The sequence below is a fragment of the Carya illinoinensis genome, chromosome 1, assembly GCF_018687715.1.
Source record: "Carya illinoinensis cultivar Pawnee chromosome 1, C.illinoinensisPawnee_v1, whole genome shotgun sequence".
Lineage (NCBI taxonomy): Eukaryota > Viridiplantae > Streptophyta > Magnoliopsida > Fagales > Juglandaceae > Carya > Carya illinoinensis.
The window spans coordinates 54,442,735-54,461,947 of NC_056752.1; the positions used below are offsets into that span (position 1 = coordinate 54,442,735).

Consider the following 19,213-nt stretch of genomic DNA (forward strand, 5'->3'; position numbering starts at 1 on the left):
CCCAAGCTGGAACTAGTTCCAGTGTTCGTTGTCATCTGTCACGTACAGTATTAAAACGCTGCACATTCACAGAGGCTATATAGGTTCAATCATCGAGCATGTTCACGTCCACTCTTTGATAGACACAGCGCGCTGTACAAAGAGGAGAGCAGTCACCCTGAGAGTACGGGAGAAGATCTCTTTCTTTTTACTTTATCTTCCTTACGAGTTTCCTATGTTTTTTTTTTTTCTTTTTCTAATATATGTATTCGTATTGGTTTATTCTGTCCGATGAAATCAGATTGTAACACCTCTTACTCCTAAATGGATCATTTTTGTTCTTGAAATTGTCTGAGCCTTCTTTCATTGTCGTTGAAAGGTTTTTTTAATGTCTACGAGTTTTGCAGAGTCAAAGATCTAAGAAGGAAAGATGAAGAACTCGGTCTCGGATCACAGCTTCTACATTGATAGCGAAGAAGAAGAGGATGCCGGGAAAGAATTTGACAAAGGTGAAGACAACAACGATGGAAATGTTTCGGATTCATCCGACTCTTCGGCCGAAATCCAACAGCAGACCAAGCCCGGTTCTTATAACACCTCTTGGCCACAGAGTTACAGGTTTTACCTTCTCTCTAGTAGTATATCTCTCTCTTCCTCTGTCTGTGTTCTCTTCCCGCTCCGTTCGACTTCACGATTATTTTGATGATTTTATTTATTGCACTCCATATATAGTTTCTCACCCGTCTTCCACTGGCTATGGCGATAGTATCGTTTTGCGTCTGGAATATTATTTCAATTGGAGAAATGAGGTCAGGTGGAATTTAATTAAAGAGTTTAGAGAACATATTGGTGAAATTTGTCCGACTTGGCTAGCTTTGAACATGTTGATTTTGTTTTGGAATTATATATGTGGCATACAGTGTGGGAAAATAGTTTTTCCTGGCTTAGATGTACGATAATATGTCTTTGGCCTGCTTTTTTATTGTCGGAAAAAATGGCGGATTGTCTTAGTATGGGAGATTAGTTATATAATTCAATCGCAGTCTCTGAACTAATCTGGGTTGGCTTAAATAACCTGTCTAGTAAAGGAAAGGAAGCACTGTTGATGTGCTTTGAAGTTTGACGTGTTCACTGATCTTTCTGACCATGACTGTGGCCCAAAAATGCGAGAGTTGCATGTGCTTGTGATAGAATGTCTGGATTTGCCTCAAACACAACATCAATTAAACATATTTCCACATGTCCTTGGTGATATATCCTCTTTCTGATTTCTGGATAATGTTATTGTGGTTGGTTCTGGTGACATATCTATTTTCTTGGACCTGCAAATGGAACCTTCAGATCGATTAGTTTGTTTACTGTATTGAGATTTGCGATGAATTAGTCTCCTACTCGGTACTTTGGTCATCCGATTTCTCCGAGTGCAATATCTAGTCAAGCTTCAGAAATCACAATTTCTAATTAAAAGTCATAACTCTAAAAACAGTGGAATTGGCTCAGTCAGGCACCAAAAAACTCTATGTTATGATTGCACCTGCCTTCAAATAGGTTTTATGATGATGGTTTCATCAAATTTTCCTGCTGCCTTGAAAAGTAATTTGCAGATTGGCTTGTACATAACTTGGGAGGTAGGAGATGTAAAATTGGCAATCGCAACAGGAATGTTATAATCCACATGAATGTTCACTGCATGAAATATTTAAGGAGAAATGATACTTGCAGTTGTGAGTGTGCAAGTACCGCGTAATCACTTTGATAAAATTGAATAACTAGGAGATCCACATGAAAAGAAAATTAATTTTTTAATAGTGGACCCCGCTATTTTTCAAAGCGACTGTACGGTGCTTGCATACTTTACGACTATATGTAACATTACTCATATTGAAGTGATGTGATCTGCATGGATTTATCTGTTGATCTCAAAATGCCTTGCTTGCATGGTTTTTAGTTTTATTTTTTTTGTTAAGTGCCTTGCTTGCATGGTTAGTTTCAAATACTCATTGTTGCTCGATCAATGTTTCAGGCAGTCTATTGACTTATATAGCAGTGTACCATCTCCAAGCATTGGGTTTCTGGGCACTCCCACATTGTCAAGATTAGGCAGTTCATTTCTTTCCTCAACACTAACAAGAAGACACACTCCTGAAACGTTGCCAACTGTGACAAAACCTTTGTTAGATGAGCAACAGCAGCAACAAAGACGTAGTTCACATTCTCTTCTTCCGCCTATTCCATCACGGAGATCATCTATAAGAAAGGATGAGAAACCATCCAAGGTTTCACATGAGCTCCCAATTTCTCACCAATGCTCATATGGGCAATCTGTGCTAAATGGTAAACACCCCCCCCCGCCCCCCCTTCCTTCCCTTCCCCCCAAAAAAAGGAAACAAAGGAATCGAGAGATCATTCTCTATGTTTGTTGGTGACATGGTTAGTTTCACATAATTTCGGTGATTGTGACTGTATGCTTGGTGTGATGCCCCCAACTCCCATGTACACAGACTTGGCACTTGGCGATGGGATGCGTGACCCGTGTTGTCATCATCCCGATGCCTCGATTTCCTCGTGGGAGTTGGGGGCATCACACTTGGTGTGATTGCTTTTGTTGGACTGGACCGGTAAGAGTCATAGAGACATGCAGTGATGCAGACATGAGACAAGTGCTTTAGTTCTGTTTTTTGTAATCTAGCACTCCAAAAAAATGCTCTTCAGTTATCAGCATATTCACTCTGCACTGAATTTCTATAAACCTTAAGCATTTTCTAGAGGTTACCCACTTTTGAGGTTTTTCTCATCCCTCTATATAAAAATGCACCTCCATGGTTTGATGAGTTGACTGCATTTGCAATTTATTGTAATAATAATATGTGTTCCTTTAAATGCTAACTGAGACTTCAGTTGTGTTTTACATGAAAATCTACTATTATGTAGCACTATACCGATATGAATCAGTTGTTGGATCTTCAACATGTTCTCTTCACCCATATGATAACATTAACACCACATCAACTTATCTAGGCCATGGAGACTGGCTATGTGTGACTGTTGTAAGTTTGTAAATTATGGTTTTTGGTCATCCAATATGTTGTTGTTGCCACCTGCTGTCTTAGAATTTCTACAACCACAGAACACAATCCTAAGTTAACTTTTCACCTGCGGGGACCACATATTTCTACCATGTGGTTTTCAAATCTGGTTGTCTGCTCTCATTAAAAAGAAAAACTTAATAGAGTTGGCATCACTTAGTCATCTTCACTTTCTTTAATGGATGTATGTAAAGTTAGCTGCCTATAAGTACATCTTGCCATTATCACCTTTGTTACTTTATAGACATAATGTGATACTTTTTTTCTTATCTTATAATAGGCAAGTCTTATTTAAGCTAATATGAACTGCATGTTACTTTGAAGAATAAAATATTAATTGGATTTGCAGCATCTGCGGGAAAACAAAAACCACCTTCAAACCTGACAGACAGAATTCTTGTCATCCATAAATATTACATATCCATATACAGATCTGCCTCCTTACCTTCGTCTGTAGCTAATCATTATCATTAGTTATGGACTTTCCTACAAAGAACCCTACATTTGGTATTAATCATGATGCGATGGTTTAGTCCATGTTGTACATAGTCACATGAAGAGATCAACTATCTAACAACCAGTAAATGTACAATCTCATTGACTGTAAAACTATTTTTTATGTGTATGTGTAAAATTATATACGGTTGTCAACAATAGCTAATATATGTAACTTGTGAGTATTGATAATTGAAAACAGTGTACTCGTATGCATATCAAAGTTTTACCCAGGCTTAATTAAAGGTTTCTGATGAATTTCAGTTATGCAGGTATAAATGTTCTATGCGGAGTTGGCATCCTTTCAACTCCTTATGCTGCCAAAGAAGGAGGATGGGCTGGACTCTCCATATTGTTTGTATTTTCAGTGCTTTCCTTTTATACCGGACTCCTCCTGCGCCACTGCTTGGATAGTGAGCCTGGGATTGAGACATACCCGGACATTGGCCAAGCTGCATTTGGTAATGCTGGCCGATTTGCCATCTCGGTATGTCTTGTTCATAATCTTTATCTTCTAAGGCACAAAGGTTTAATGTAGGAGCCAGATATTAGTTTGCTCTTTCTATTAATATTTCATCTCTTGATTACCAAATTGTTCCCAAAGGTATTGCAATGGTACTAATAAATTTCAGAAGGTTTCTATTTTCTTATAATTTATAACTAATGTCTTTTTAATATTCACTCCACTACTTGTATGCTGCTTTCTCTATATCTTGTCTTCTACTCATGTAAGTTTGTATAGTTTCATTTATGTGGAGATCTTAGACTGTAAATAATAAATGATTAGAGCACCATGCACAAACTTTGACTGAATGCTAACATCCTTTAACCTGTTTCTTTTTGTGGGTGCAGATAATCTTGTACATGGAACTATATGTAAGTACAGCTGCCTTGGCTGAGTGAGTTTTCCTGTTGATGGACGTGTGTGTGTTGGATTCTTCTACCATAGTTGTTTAGTAATGATGAAAGTGGAAACAATATACTAGATTCCAGTGGGACCACAAATATATACCTGAGTCCCATATCTAAATATTGTTGATTGGGCCCCATTTTGTCCTGGATCCATCATTTTGGAACTTTCTTGTCTGAGCCCCTTCTGTTTCTGACTAGTCCATCATCGACATGGCTAAAGATAAGATGGCAGTGGCTTATGTGTCATGATACAGTATCACCTCGGTTCCCATTTGTCTGCATGCTCACATTAATGTGGCCGATAATATTGTAGGCTTAATAGAACTCACATTACTGGATACAATATTGATTGCTACTCCACGTGTATACAAAAATAAGCTTAATTTGATCATTCTCCTGCTAAGTTTGGGCCCATTTAGTTTTGGATTTGTGAGAACGAAGTAGATGTAAATCATAATCCTGTCCTCATGCTAACATCATGGAACTTTAGTGCAAAGTGGAGGAGAAGAATTATTTCAAACTACATGATTTTTAGCATAAACTAGATCAAGGGATTCAAGTCTCACCATCAGAGGGTTTTCTATGCTGTAGGTATATGTTTTTAAAAGTCATCTTGTTTGACCATTGTTAACCCTTCAGTATGGAATAAGCTATCTAGTTACGGCAATTGGAACCACTGGAGAAACTACAAATACTTCACTAGTAGAACGATCCTCTTTCATGAGTAATCTCCTCTTGAATGATGTAATCTTTTTTTTTTTTTTGATAGGTAATCAAAGATATTATATTCATAGAAATAGGCAAAGCCCAGGTACACAGGCAGTATCTATTTTGCATCTTACCCAAGCTTGCCATTATTTCCTTGTGAAATGGTGCTTGTTTTATGAAACTATAACCTTTTTTTGAGAAATAGCTAAATGTCCAGAAAGATGACAATTACAGAGCAACGTGGACTTCTTTATTAGAGTTGAGGTCTAAAATGGCATAGCCAAGGGATTTTGTTTTGAATTTTTATATTGTATTGAGCACTGAATCGATCTTACTGGCTACTCTTTTCAATGTTCACCCTTGGGTTGCATAATATCAGGTGTAATGCATATATACCAGTTACAAATGTTACTGTGTTAGCCTTTGCTGTAAGTCTTATACAACATAGAAGATGTTTTCCATTATGAGCAACAGAACTGCTGAAACTAACGTAAAAAGCTTGCATTATCTCGGCTCAGGACCAAGTGGGAAGAACTTTGGAAGTGTCATTTGATTTAAGATATACATTAACTTCCACTTCCTAGAAAATTTGAGCATTATAGTTACTCATGTGCTTCTGTATCACTGACTGACAGTGAGAATTTCTCTTCATCCAGGCCTGTTGCATTGAATATATAATTTTGGAGAGTGACAACTTGTCTTCACTGTTTCCAAATGCACACCTAAGTTTGGGTGCAGTTGAGTTAAATTCGCACATTTTGTTTGCATTGATTACAACCCTTGCTGTTCTTCCTACTGTTTGGCTTCGAGACCTCAGTGTTCTTAGTTATATATCTGGTAAGTAATTTTTTACATTTTTTTTATAAGTAACAAAAATTTTATTACTTTTTGTAACTCATATGTAACTTTTTATTCTAACTTATTTTTTTTGGCATTTGGTGAATCAAGTCATACTTTATTTAGCTATATTTAGTCGTAGGGGTGTAAATCGGTCTGGGGGGGTGATGGGCTTGGTCTATCATTTTTCCCGGGTCGGACCAGACTGAAAATCCCTAGGGATCGGACTAGTAGCTCTTGGTCCGTTTGGTCAAGCCCAATTATTATTATTTTTTTTCAAATATATTAATTAAAAAAATTATTTAAATTACTAATTTTGAATTACGCGAATTATTAATGTGGATTATGTAACTAAATTATTAAAAAAAATATTTTATATGGTCAAAGATTATAAATTAGATGAAAATTACATCATTAACTTATATAATTACTATATAAAAATAATATATTAAATTATTAAAAATATTTTAAAAATATATTTAGGAGTTCAGTCGGTCTGGTCCAAAATTTATAGAACTTGGGATTGGACCGAATTTTTTCAGTCCACAATTTATGGGACCTAGACCGACCGGTCTAGAGCTCGGTTTGGTCCGGACCAAATGGTTTAGTCCAGTCAGTTTTTCCAGTCCGGACTGAACTCCTTACACCCCTACTTGGCCGTGTGGGTATTTTTTTCTTATTATTGCTAAACCCATTTGGTGATCCATGCCATGCCTTCTGCCACACAGCACTGTAATTGGGTACTGGAAGAACAAAGAAAACAGAACCATTTTTTGCATTATAATGAAGGGAATGGTAGAACAATCTTGAATGATGTTATCTGCACTTGCAGGCTAGAGTTGTGAAGTGTTTTGTTAGAATTTGTTCCTCTAGAAACCAAGACAGGTGATGAAAAATCTAAGATTAGATATACAGAGTTTGTGGGTCACGAACAGGTCAAGGGATAATTTGCATCACAATTGTTCTATTCTTTGCCCTTTTTCCTCTTCAATTCTTCAGTGTGCATTGCAATGCCAAAGATTACAGTATTCAAATTTCCAAATCCTTGATGGTCTTTGAGAAATTCTTATATCATGCCTTCTCACCTTCCAGCTGGTGGAGTTATTGCATCAGTCTTGGTGGTCCTTTGCTTGTTTTGGGTTGGTCTGGTAGATGGAGTTGACATTCAAAGCAAAGGAACTACACTGAACCTTGCAACTCTTCCTGTTGCTATTGGTCTGTATGGTTACTGCTACTCAGGACATGCTGTTTTCCCAAACATCTACACTTCAATGGCAAGACCAGGCCAATTTCCTTCAGTCCTCTTAACATGGTAAACTCAAGATGCTCTATTCTCCCATCACTATTGTTTTCTAATTTAAAAAAGGCAGTTAAAAAAGGAATTCTTATGCATTCTGGCACTTTCTACACCTGAATCCTGTTTAAAATTTCAAAATTATTTTAGTGGTCTTGTAAGACCTACAAGGCTACAGAGGATACTTTAGAGTGAACTTCAATATTAACTATCACTAAATAAGAAAACAATTCACTTAGATAATCCTAGATGATACAATGGTGCATCCTGTTGCTATGCGTTCACCAACCCATAACTGTATATATCCCTGGTTCTATCCACATATAATTTGTTATCTCTGCAGTTTTTGCATTTGTACTTTGATGTATGCTGGGGTTGCTGTTTTGGGATACAAAATGTTTGGAGAATCAACACAGTCACAGTTCACTCTTAACATGCCCCAGGGTTTGGTTGCTACCAAGATTGCTGTCTGGACTACGGTATGTTCACTAGATTTGAGTTTCTTTGTTTCATATTGGCATGCATACAACAGGATTCGTCAGCTAGTTTTTTTTTAGCTGTTACAAATGTTGTCCTTTTCATGGATTTTATTAAGTACATATAAACTAGGCTAACAGAATCTCATCCTAATTCATAGCTGCATTCTATCACACGGGTATCAAAATCTAACAAATATTTCTCGTGCTGCTGTATCTCTTTGAGATTTATTCTTCAACTCAGGCAGTAGCCAGTTTAGTTCTGTCAACTGGAATGTTGCCTGGTTTTAAAGCAGTTGTTGAGTTCTATTTTGGTTAGCCAACCGTTTAGTTTAATATTATTTAGGTTTAAATCTATGACGGGAGGTCCGAGCCTACTAGAGCCATGCATTCCCCAAGCTGGTTTTGGGCTCAATTGTATTTGCCCACTTTGGAATTTTAGTGTACATTGTAGTTTCAGCATGTTATGTTTCTTAACCATTTAACATACAAACTAGTGGCTAAAATGATTTTTGTTGTTCTTTTGCAGGTAGTTAACCCTCTCACCAAATATCCTTTATGTGACATATAGCTAATGTGCACATTCTAGCATGTGTTTTTGTAGGTAAGTAGTTAGCATGTCTGGAATCAAAACTTTCTTAGACAACAGAGGGACGTCCCTTCTCTGTTTGTCAACAGTCTGTTTGGAACTAGAGTTTTGAACAGGAAAAAACTTAATTTAATAATCTTCTAATTTGGTGTAAAATTAGGAGGGAAGGGAAATATGGGGGAATTTGAAAATTACTGCTGATTTCAAATTGGACATTCAAGATTTTTAGTTCAATGATGCTATATGCATGCAAAAGATGTGTAGTGGCCAGTGGGCCCATTTTTTTTTTCTAAGCATGATGAACTAGAATGTTTCTTTATTAGCATTTATGCCTTCTTTTCAACTGAAAATGGAGAAAAATATGAGTAGACACATATGCTAACTGATATATTCCTTTCCAGAAACAAACAGGAGAATTGACATTAATTTAATATATTTAGGATTTGTTTGTATGTCCATCAAAACTGACTGTCCCATTATATTTTTATAGCGTTTGAAGGTCCAGTCTATCATTCCAAGTAGGGCCGTGAAGGAACTTTGAATGAAGAAATTGCTAAGATATGTTCCACCGAAACTGAACAGCACGATCCCATTTTGACTGGCAATTCAAAGTTCCAATTTTTCTCTCTTTTATCTTCTTTAATTACTTTTATCTTCAAATAAAAATGCTGAAATTTAATTTCATGTATCATAATTATCTTGAATATTTTAATTCCTATAAAACTTAAGATAAAGAAAAATGTTTCTCCTTAATCAGAAACACATATGCGTTAACCATGTCTCCAGTTGTGATGTGTCTCGAGGAGTTGATACCATCAAACCACAGCAAGTCTCATATATATTCTGTATGCATTAGAACGGCACTGGTGGTTTCTACCTTGGTTGTGGGTCTTGTCATCCCCTTCTTCGGTGAGTCTCTCTCTCTGAAGTTTTTTTTTTTTTTTTTGTTGATTTGTTCCCTTTCAAAGAAAACTGTCTTTCATCTTTCCTCCATCTGTGGCCAATTGTATGGGTCTGCAGAAATGAAGAAACAGGTAAATAACTACACTATTAGCATACCACATAATCGAGGATAGTCTTTTAAGCGAAACTATAATTAGAAAGCTAGTGAATTGGTATATTTATTTATTAGGAGGGTTGGAACTAATGATTACAATCCTTACATTTTCACTTTGAAAAAAACACTTCCTGCTTGGAACTAATGATGAATTTGCTACTGCAATTTTGAGTTGGTTCCGATGGGATTCTTTAGAGAGGTGGAGATAGACTCGAAATTGTTCACTCTAGCTAAAGAGGGAGGATTTTTTCGTATCATAGAGAGAGGATGGAAGAGGCAACAGGAACTCTTAGTGAAACAGAACATAATCCAGTGGCTGGTCAAGGCGTTGGAGGGTTGCTCGAGTAGGGAGAAGGAGGTGTACAGCTTCGTTAGAGAGGGATACTGCAGTTATTTAGCTCAAAAATGCTCCAACAGCAGGGGTCGATTTTTGGAGGTGGCAGAATACAGAGAGGGTGGAGGGAGAAGGCTTATCATCTTCCCGCAAGGGGATGGGGGGAAAGGTTGGAAGAGACTGAAGGAGGCTTTGGGGGAGTTGTTGCAGGAGGAGAGACCACGGGGAGGACCTCACGATGAAACTCTAACGAGGCCTCAGGTCGAGAAGAAGTGGACGTACAAGGAGGCATTGCGAAACAAACGTAGGTACTAGATGGGGTGTGGTCCTCTAACACGCGCATGCCTCGAGCTCCTCACGATGTACATTACGCAGAGAGTGGTAGGAAAGAAGAAAAGGAGGCGTGTTGGAGGATGGAAGAGTTGCAAGAGCAGATATGGAAGTTGCAAAGGGAGTTGGAGGCTTTGAAGACTTTGGTCGGTCGAAATAAGGCAAGCTATAGTTGTAGGGATGTTGAGAAAGAAGGGTTGTGCTTGGCCTGTAAGAAAGACAAGGCCCATAAAAAAAAGGGGAGAGTAGAGGTTTGGAAGGAAGTGTGTGGGCTGAAAGGGTTGCGCCAAGAGAAGGGCCCATTGATTAAGGAGGCAGGCCATTCAGGTGGGGGACAGCCCACGGCTCACAAAAACTCTATGGCTTCTCTTGCTGAAACGTCTGGCTAGCTCCATGTGCGCCACTACCGTCAGTGGAGACATCGGAGGGTCAATAGAGTTTGCCGATGAGGACAGTGGCCCTTTTAAATGATGGCATGCAGGTGTGGGGTGATCGAAATAGGGACGTAGATCCTGCGATGACCTTTGCGAATAGAGAGGAAGGCTTGCTTGCGCCATATCAGGTTCAAATAGCATCGATGAGGACTGGTGGCTCCGACGAACCCCTCTAGTCTTCTTCCCGAGGTGGCTGAGCCTGAGATGACCTCCGCGAGTCGAGAGGAGGAGTTGCTTGCACCGTATCAGGATCAGACATTGTCGATGAGGACCATTTCCCCAATGTTTGGCAAAGGTGTTTGCCTTGTATTAGTTCGGATCACTGGCCTATCTTGCTTGACTGTAGTGGTTTGTGTAGTGGTCGAAGGTATTTTAAATTCAAGAACATGTGTTTAAAGTCGGAAGGCTTTGTGGAATGAATAAGACAGTGGTGGGCGTCATATCAATTTCAGGGTACCCCTAGCTTTATTCTTGTTGGCAAATTAAAAGCGCTAAAAAGAGATTAGAAACTTTGGAATACGCAATATTTTGGTGATCTTAGGGAAAACAAAGAAGGAAAGATGAGGGAGATTCAAGAAATTGAGCAGATTCGAGAGGTTAGAATTTAGATCCCTTACCCAAGCTTAAGTAGAACGGAGGACACTGCTGGGTGAGGAGCTTGAGAGAATTATCTTGTTGGAAGAGATTTCGTGGCAGCAAAAATCAAGAGCTTTGTGGTTTAGGGAAGGAAATCATAGTACCAAGTTCTTCCATCGAGTTGCAAATTCTCATAGGAGAAACAATAATATTGAGATGCTGAAAATTGATGGTACTGAGTGTAGGGAGGAACAGGTTATCAAGGACCATATAGTTGGCTTTTATGAGCAACTCCTTACTGAACCGATGAGTTAGCGGCCATCTCCTGATGGTTTGGTCTTTGACTGAATTGAAGAGAGTGATGTATATCTCGATAGGAACGGGCTTTTGAGGAAGAGGAGGTGGTGGAGGTTGTGCGGAAATTGGCTAAGGATAAGGCACCGGGGCCGGATGGGTTCTCTATGAGTTTCTTTCAAGAATGCTGGGATGTGGTAAAGGAAGACATTATGAAGGTGTTCCAAGAACTCCACGTGGTTGGAAAATTCAAAAAAAGTTTAAATACAACTTTCATAGCATTGATCCCGAAGAAGGTGGTAGGCAAATCCTTGATGCGGTTCTTATTGTGAACGAGTGTGTGGATAGTAGAATGGAGAAAGGCGTTATTGGGATCATTTGTAAGCTAGACATGAAGAAGGTATATGATCATGGTAACTGTGATTTCTTATTCTATCTTCTTGGGAGATGTGGTTTTGGTGTGAGGTGAAGGTCATGGATCCGATGGTGTATATGAACAGCTAAATTCTCTGTGTTCATAAATGGTATTCCAACTGGCTTCTTTCATAGTTCACAAGGCCTGAGACAAGGCGATTTGTTGTCGCCATTATTGTTTGTTGTTGTGATGGAGGGTCTAGGCAAAATGATTTCGACTTTGACTCATAATGGCATGGCGAACGTTTTTTCGGTTGGAAATCCGGAGAGGGGCATTACTAATATATCTCATATATTGTTTGCATATGATACTCTTATCATTTGTGATGCAGATCAGAATCAGGTGCGGGGTTTGAAGGCGATGCTTCTTTGTTTTGAAGCAGTGTCTGGGTTAAAAGTGAATTTTGAGAAGTCCGAGATGGTACCAATTGGAGTGGTGCCTAATTTACGGTAACTAGCTCGTTCGTTAGGTTGCAAGGTAGCTTTCCTCCCATTGACGTTTCTGGGTCTTCCATTGGGGGTAAGGGCAAGATCGTCCCTCCTTTGGGAGCCAATGATTGAGAAAATAGAGAGAAAGTTAGCGAGTTGGAAGACAATGTACTTGTCGGAAGGAGGAAGGCTCACATTGATCAAGAGTACTCTTTCTAATCTTCCTACTTATTTTCTATCTTTTTTTCCTATTCCAGCAAGAGTAGCAAGTTGAATTGAGAAACTTCAACGGGACTTTTTGTGGGGTGGATTGGGGGAAGAGTTCAAATACTAGCTGGTCAAGTAGGAAACGGTGTGTCGTCCTATATACAATAGTGGTCTGGGTATTAAGAATGTGAGGACTTTCAATCGGGCATTTCTCGATAAATGGTTGTGGAGATATATTCGGGAACTGGAAGCCTTGTGGCGAGGGGTGATCGGGTGCAACTATGGTTATATATATATATATATTTTTTGGGAGGGGGGGGGAGGGTGGTACTAAAGAAGCTAGAGGAGTCGATGGAGTGGGGTTGTGGAAACATATCAAAAAAGGTTGGACGGTCTTTCTTCGACACACCCACTTTCAGTTGGGGGATGGAACCAGGATTAAATTCTGGCAAGATATTTGGGGCGGTGATAAGACTTTACAAGAGTTATTTCCCTCTCTTTTTCAAATTACCAACATCAAAGAGGTTTCAATGGCGGATGTTATGGGAATATCGGCTGGGCAATTTCATTGGAATATCAATTTTAGCAAGGTTGCGTAAGATTGGGAGATGAACAATTTTGTGGATTTTTACAGTATCCTGTACTCTGTGAAGCCAAGTAATTTACAAGAAGACGGGTTGTGGTGGGTCCCTAACTGGAAAGGAGTGTTCTCGGTTCGCTCCTTCTATAATGCTCTCTCTCAAGATCCCAACAGTCGGTTTCCTTGGAAAAGGATATGGAGACATAAGGCACCCCTCAAGGCAGCTTTCTTTATGGAGACATAAGGCACCCCTCAAGGCAGCTTTCTTTGTGTAAGATCTTCACAACTTATAGTTTGAGGAAAATGAGGGTTATTGTAGCAGATTGGTGCTGTATGTGTAAGGGGAGGGGGCGAGTCGGTAGATCATCTTTTGCTACATTGTGAGATTGCACGGGCTTTGTTGGATGGGGTGCTAAGTAGAATAGAGTTGGGTTGGGCCATGTTGGGGACCAATGGAATGGTCCTTCATGATTTCCTTGTCTCTCTTGCACCCGTTTCAAAGGGCTGTTTCTTGTATATAATGGGCTAGGCCTATTCTTTGAGTAATAAAGTTTTGTTTACCCATAAAAAAAGAAAAAGAAAAAAAAAAAAGAAAGCCAGATCGTCCCACCTCTATCATGGGGGCTCATTACTCATTGTTGGATTATAGCAAGCATAGACGTTATATTGTTAAATGTTCTGTATAATTGCAGGCTGCTAGATTATCATTGTATCTTTTTCTTTTTGCAGGTCTTGTAATGTCATTGATCGGATCTTTGCTCACAATGCTTATAGTAAGTTCTCTTCTGCAAAAAAATTCGTTTGTTCCTTATGGTAGCAGTGATATTGCATTTGGTGAAAGCATATTTATAATCCTGAAGCAGCACGTGTTCTTTCTTTTTTAATGTATACATCAAAACTGATTTCTGTTGCAGACCTTGATACTTCCTTGTGCTTGTTTCCTAAGCATTTTGAGGAGGAAAGTAACCCCTTTTCAGGTATGGCCTCAACATATTCATTCATTCTTACTATGATTTCTCGAGATTTACTTATATGTTGTTGTTGTTCTTCTTCTTTTCAGGTGGTCATATGCATCATAATTATAACAGTAGGTGTTATATCATCTGTGTTTGGAACATATTCCGCCCTTTCAAAAATTGTTGAAAGTTTGAGGCATTGAAGTTTTGGGGATAATTTCAACTGTGAGCGGACAGGTTGATTTATGTACTTTAAATTCGTCTTAGCCTATCCATTCCCTAATCCCAATTTTGGATTTTGTATCGCTTTTCTTCTTGGGTGTTTCTGTATTTAACGAGGATCAGTTCTAATTACTGCTGAGAGATTATGTCGATTCACTATAATGACGTTTTTGTTTGTTTGTTTGTTTTTAAATAAATTTCTCTATTTAAGGTCCCTTATGCTTTGCTTTGTAATTTGACAACCTTATTAAGAGAGAAGCCGAGAGGAGGTTGGTACTCGGTCATAGTTACCAAGATTTGAGGTGGTCTTGTCTTTTCAGAGACGAACAATCACATTAACTTTCAATACCCAAGAAGCAAACACATGAACTTTTAATTTAAAAGTATATTTTACATTTTCAGATTATTTATATTTTTAATTATCATAAATAATGAGATTTTAACAACTGATACCGTTGTTTTATACTTAGGCCTCTTTTGATTACATAGTTAAGATGAGATGAAATGAGATATTTTATTGAAAGTTAAATAAAATATTATTATAATATTATTTTTTAATATTATTTTTATTTTAATATTTGAGAAAGTAGAATTGTTGTTATGTTTTATGTGGGAATTTAAAAAAATTGTAATGATTATAAAAAATGTGATGAAATGATTTGGTTTTATATAACCAAACCAGTCCTTAATCATGAAAATCAATAAAAATTAAATTATAAAGAAGTTTATAAAAAATTATTATACAATCAGACGCTATTTGATATAATATTTGAGATATCTTTTAAATAATTTATGATTTAATATACAACATCCCAAATATCCTGTTATAAACTCAGATATTTCTTATAAAGTCAGTTTATAAATTAATTTCTTATTATATGAAAATTTTTAATAAGCTAAACTTCTAATATTCTGTTATAAACTCAGATATTTACTATTTAATAATTTAATAATTATTTACGATTTTAAATGAAATCAAAGGTAATTCTATAAAATTACAATTTATTTTCAATGATTAGATGTGATTACGGTAAAATTTAAAAGCCGGTGAAACGCGGTTGAGCTCCGAGACAAAAGCGCAGAACCTATTCATCCCTCCATGTCAACGTGGGTCCAGACTCCAGCAGATATTTACATTCCGAAATTCCGGCGGCTACAAACGCAGCGCCCTGAGGCTAATCGGCATCTGGGACCCACCCTCCTCTTCCGTAGACTTTTTCTTTTCTCAAAACTCTTTACCGTTCTTCCTTGCACGCCACAACGGAAGTTTTCTAGCTCTCTAAAAGACACACTCTCTCTCTCCCTTTCTCTGATCCCGATATGTCCGAGGTTCTTTTGCGGTTCCAAGTAACTCCCAGATTCCTGAGGGCCCGGACCCCACGTGATTTCCTGCAACAACCACTTACGAATCTCGTAGTTTCGGGCTCCAGAACACTTTCTCTGCCCACAAAACCCCAGGTTTTTCCCGCGAAAATTGATGTGGTTGGAGGGGAATCTTCGTGGAAGCTAAGCGCTTGGACTCGGGAGGGGTCTATGCAGGAGCTAGATGACTCGCCCGTGTCCGTGGAGCTCCACCCCATATGCAGCGAGAACCAGTTCGATCGGGTTCTTGCGGAGGCTCAACAGCTCGAGGAGTCGATCATCATTGTTTGGTATGGGTTAATGTTTTTATGCTAGAAATTTATGAGATTTCAGTGCCATCTGGGTGGTGGAGAAAACAGGAGGGAATGTGTCAAGTTTAATCTAGGGGGTTTTTTGTTGCATAACGTGTGCCGATTGCACACGTCATTTTATAAAATTAATTTTGTACCGTAGCATTTCTCGCTTTCGCGTGTAGTGAAAGGAAACATGAAGTTCGGATCTGCTTTTAGGTTTGCTTGTCATTTTCTGGACAGAAAATATTGAAATATTATTTCATTTATTTTAAGCGGTTCCTAAGTAACCAAACAGGCGATTAAGCTACAAATTTAAAATCTATTTTGTTAAACTTGTTAAGGTTTTTCATTTCTCTACTTTAAAAAAAAAAGGGTTTTTCATTTCCCTCTGCGGGTTCGTTTTGAATTTCTTGTATAGTTATAATAGCTTACTTAAGATGTGGGGATTCATTTTGACGGCTCTACTTACGAAATAACTGATTCTTAGTATCGTAGATGTTTTTTATACATTTATAAATATTGGCATTCGCGGAACCTAAATCTTCCTTTCCCTTCACACATGAATCAGTTCATTGACATGGTTTTAAAGTGAGTGCATATAAACTTGTAGGATAGCAAGCTGGTGCAGAAAATGTATATATTTGAAACCCAAACTGGAAAAGTTGGCCGCAGATTTCTACCCAAGGTTAGAATGACTTTTTCTTCTGATTAGTTTGCACAATCAAGTTTGTATGTTACAGTGGGAACAAAAAGAAAAAGGGGGAGAATCTGGGTTTCAAATCCTCACATTTGTGGGATCTTAAAACCGAGAAGTCCAATGCCACATGGAGTGTATAACAGTGACTGCATAATCAAGAATTGATTTGGTGCAGGATTCATTTCTACCGTGTTGATGTCAATACAGTTCCACACTCGCTGGTTTCTCGGGCTGGAGTCACTGTAAGTTCCTCATAATGCTCCGATTTATTAGTTTCGAGTTAGGTGCAAAGGCAAACTAAGAGTAAAATAAGCAATGTCTCGAGTAAAACTATCAGTGTTGCTAGATGGACTTGCACTCGTGTTAGTTAAGCATGAAGTTTGATTTATGGAATTTATATATAAATAATTATGAACTGTACAAGTGTCAAATGATTGCAGTTATTTTAGTTGGGCATGATGTTATCTAGCTTTTCAATTCTGTCAGCCCTACAGTCCGCACCATCCAACTTTGAGGCATGCTATTATCTAATTCAATGAATGGCAGCTTGGCACTTCCTCCTTTCTTCATTTCTTTTCACTTTATCTGTTTTCCTGTCCATCTAAATGGAGGCACTCACGAATCTTATCAATCCCATTGTTCTGTTTGCTTCATCCATACATGTGTGCTGAGTGTTGACTTGATTGTATCTTCTTTTCCATGCATGTGTATGTGGTGGGCTCCTAAATGTGTAGAAGATGCCTACTATACAGGTAAAAGTTCATTGCAAACGAATGTGTTTGAGGAACTTGGTATATATGCTCTTTCTCTTTTACTAATGAAGAATGATTATGTGACAGCTGTGGAAGGATAGCAAGAAACAAGCTGAGTTGATTGGTAGCCACAAAGCATATCTAGTTGTCAATGAAGTCCGACAAATGATTGAAAATGAGGGTACCGTGTAAGCATTTTAGTACGGCAGGCAACCTTCTTTTTTCCTCGTATTCCATTTTATGGTTACATGTAGATGGAAATCACATTTTTAGTTTTTTGTCATAAAATTTTCCGTCAATTTCTTTAGTAAAAAAAAATTATTCGTGTTTGCCAGTGCTTTGCTCTAGGAAAAGCATATACAAAGAGGTGTTTTATGTGAGACAATATATCATTACCATGTAATCTTCAAAATGTAGCTGCTTGGACCATTATCGTTCTCTTGCATCAGCAGTTTAATTTTGCCGCTCTTTCCCTTAAGGATCCCGACAAAACCCACCAAAAAGAAAAAAACACATTTAATTGTTTGTTATGGTCTTCTGTTTCAGCAGAGGATTTAGCTGCAAGATGTATTGATTTCTTCAACAGTGGAAAAACACTTGTCACTTGTATTACAACCAACCTCTTAATGAAGCGGAACTTGCTGCAATCTAAGGATTAGGAACAAAACTATTGAACTGGCTCACTGAGACCATAGACTTCAAAGTTCGATCATAAAAAGCATATGCATGTAACTGCAGCATTTCCTTCATACATTTGGATTCACAAACTGGTGGTTCGTTCATATGAGAAACAAATAAACTAGTTGTCGTAAACTGGTGGTTTCATAAAAAAAACGCTAGTGCCGGATACAAAACAATATGTTCTTTGATCTTGAGTCCTCACCTGCAGTTGAAGCGGCCAAGAATAATCCTATTCTGGGTCAGTGGCTCTTGGCATCATTGAAATGGCAGTGGAAGATGATTTGTGTCCCTTTCTAAGCTTTTGTTTGTGGGCATCTCTTCAAAACAAGAACCCACAAGGTGCCCCATTTCTTGTCTTGTCCCTGACCTTTTCCAAACTTGACTGATTGGTAGAGCCTCTTAGCATAGACCCGAGCATCCAAAAAATTGGAGTTGGCAATATATTATTCGCAGTTGCTTTCACGCTGATGTAAATGTCTATTTCAGGTTGATAATGTCAACAGCAAATTAATTCTATCTGATCAATTCCAGGACTTGTAAAGCTGCATTGTTTGGCCAGGGACATGTAATTGTGTGGATGCACTGTGTGAAAGGACAATAATCCTCTGTGTTTTCACTTTATCCATTTTTAGTATAAAAATGCAAAATGGTTGGGACTCGTATGAATCCTGTGTCTCCTCATGTATCTGTATCATATCATTCGTTTCAAATGAAATAAAAGAGGATTTTAATCCTGCATGGAAAACACAGCACAAAAGCTAGATACTCCCGTGGTTCAACCAAACTGGAAACTTCGTTTGGGCAAACCATGTGACTTATTGGTACAAGTAGGCCAAGGGATTTAAAGGTAATGCTACTTAGGCAAACTGATTTAATTGTTTGGTAAGCAGCCTCCGAACTAATGGTATCAAATCACAAGTTAGCTGACGTCTGGTTCATACTTCATTATCAACTAAGAATGGACCGGTAATTTAACGATTAGTCAACTTATTATGACAGAAGTTGAGGATCTCTCTCTCTCTCTCTCTCGCAAGGTTTTATTGTTTTGCCTTTTGGAGTATCTACCCCCAACGCACACACAGACACCCACTTACATTGGATTATCCAAAGCTTTGCTACAGTAACTTTTAGTTTCGGTAAATCTAAAACTAAAAGCAAATGTGATAGATACTATACACATATCAAATGCTTATTTTATTAGTTTGTTATAATACTCTCT

The 19,213-nt window shown here is 38.1% G+C and overlaps 3 protein-coding genes across 16 annotated transcripts in view; all 3 read left to right on the forward strand.

Annotated features, from left to right (window-relative positions):
* On the forward strand, positions 1 to 14,426 carry LOC122288969 (amino acid transporter AVT1C-like). 3 transcript variants are annotated; one of them, XM_043095816.1, is made up of 13 exons: positions 1 to 163; positions 387 to 597; positions 2,003 to 2,313; positions 3,833 to 4,047; positions 4,413 to 4,436; positions 5,837 to 6,017; positions 7,110 to 7,329; positions 7,655 to 7,790; positions 8,317 to 8,336; positions 9,140 to 9,285; positions 13,761 to 13,804; positions 13,946 to 14,008; positions 14,092 to 14,426. In XM_043095816.1, the coding sequence occupies exons 2-13, from the start codon at positions 410 to 412 to the stop codon at positions 14,188 to 14,190; spliced, it is 1,647 nt and encodes a 548-aa protein (XP_042951750.1). In that variant the 5' UTR covers positions 1 to 163; positions 387 to 409; the 3' UTR covers positions 14,191 to 14,426. The 3 variants fall into 3 exon arrangements, with proteins under 3 accessions (XP_042951750.1, XP_042951765.1, XP_042951756.1); XM_043095822.1 differs by having other exon boundaries at positions 157 to 283; XM_043095831.1 differs by lacking the exons at positions 8,317 to 8,336; positions 13,761 to 13,804; positions 13,946 to 14,008; positions 14,092 to 14,426 and having other exon boundaries at positions 8,867 to 9,183.
* LOC122288938 (pumilio homolog 4) overlaps positions 6,506 to 19,213 on the forward strand; it is a 21,502-nt gene continuing 8,794 nt past the window's right edge. Inside the window, exons 1-2 of the mRNA XM_043095805.1 lie at positions 6,506 to 6,511; positions 7,017 to 7,021. The gene's annotated coding sequence lies outside the window, so the exon portion shown is untranslated. The remainder of the gene's footprint in view (positions 6,512 to 7,016; positions 7,022 to 19,213) is intronic.
* LOC122288991 (thioredoxin-like 3-2, chloroplastic) lies at positions 15,297 to 18,739 on the forward strand. Of its 12 annotated transcripts, XM_043095857.1 has the most exons (7): positions 15,310 to 15,861; positions 16,475 to 16,549; positions 16,737 to 16,803; positions 17,296 to 17,313; positions 17,401 to 17,494; positions 18,203 to 18,333; positions 18,481 to 18,739. In XM_043095857.1, the coding sequence occupies exons 1-6, from the start codon at positions 15,530 to 15,532 to the stop codon at positions 18,289 to 18,291; spliced, it is 675 nt and encodes a 224-aa protein (XP_042951791.1). In that variant the 5' UTR covers positions 15,310 to 15,529; the 3' UTR covers positions 18,292 to 18,333; positions 18,481 to 18,739. The 12 variants fall into 12 exon arrangements, with proteins under 12 accessions (XP_042951861.1, XP_042951844.1, XP_042951814.1 ...); XM_043095880.1 differs by lacking the exon at positions 18,203 to 18,333 and having other exon boundaries at positions 15,305 to 15,861; positions 17,299 to 17,313; positions 17,401 to 17,501; positions 18,526 to 18,739; XM_043095865.1 differs by lacking the exon at positions 18,481 to 18,739 and having other exon boundaries at positions 15,305 to 15,861; positions 17,299 to 17,313; positions 18,203 to 18,474.

Bases quoted from the DNA above. Each gene is read 5' to 3' on its own strand.
- LOC122288969 (XM_043095816.1), top strand. From the start codon at position 410: ATGAAGAACTCGGTCTCGGATCACAGCTTCTACATTGATAGCGAAGAA. The intron at 13,805-13,945 runs GTAAGTTCTCTT...TTTCTGTTGCAG, and splicing joins CTTTGCTCACAATGCTTATA to ACCTTGATACTTCCTTGTGC. The intron at 14,009-14,091 runs GTATGGCCTCAA...TCTTCTTTTCAG, and splicing joins GGAAAGTAACCCCTTTTCAG to GTGGTCATATGCATCATAAT.
- LOC122288991 (XM_043095857.1), top strand. From the start codon at position 15,530: ATGTCCGAGGTTCTTTTGCGGTTCCAAGTAACTCCCAGATTCCTGAGG. The intron at 15,862-16,474 runs GTATGGGTTAAT...ATAAACTTGTAG, and splicing joins GAGTCGATCATCATTGTTTG to GATAGCAAGCTGGTGCAGAA. The intron at 16,550-16,736 runs GTTAGAATGACT...GATTTGGTGCAG, and splicing joins GCCGCAGATTTCTACCCAAG to GATTCATTTCTACCGTGTTG.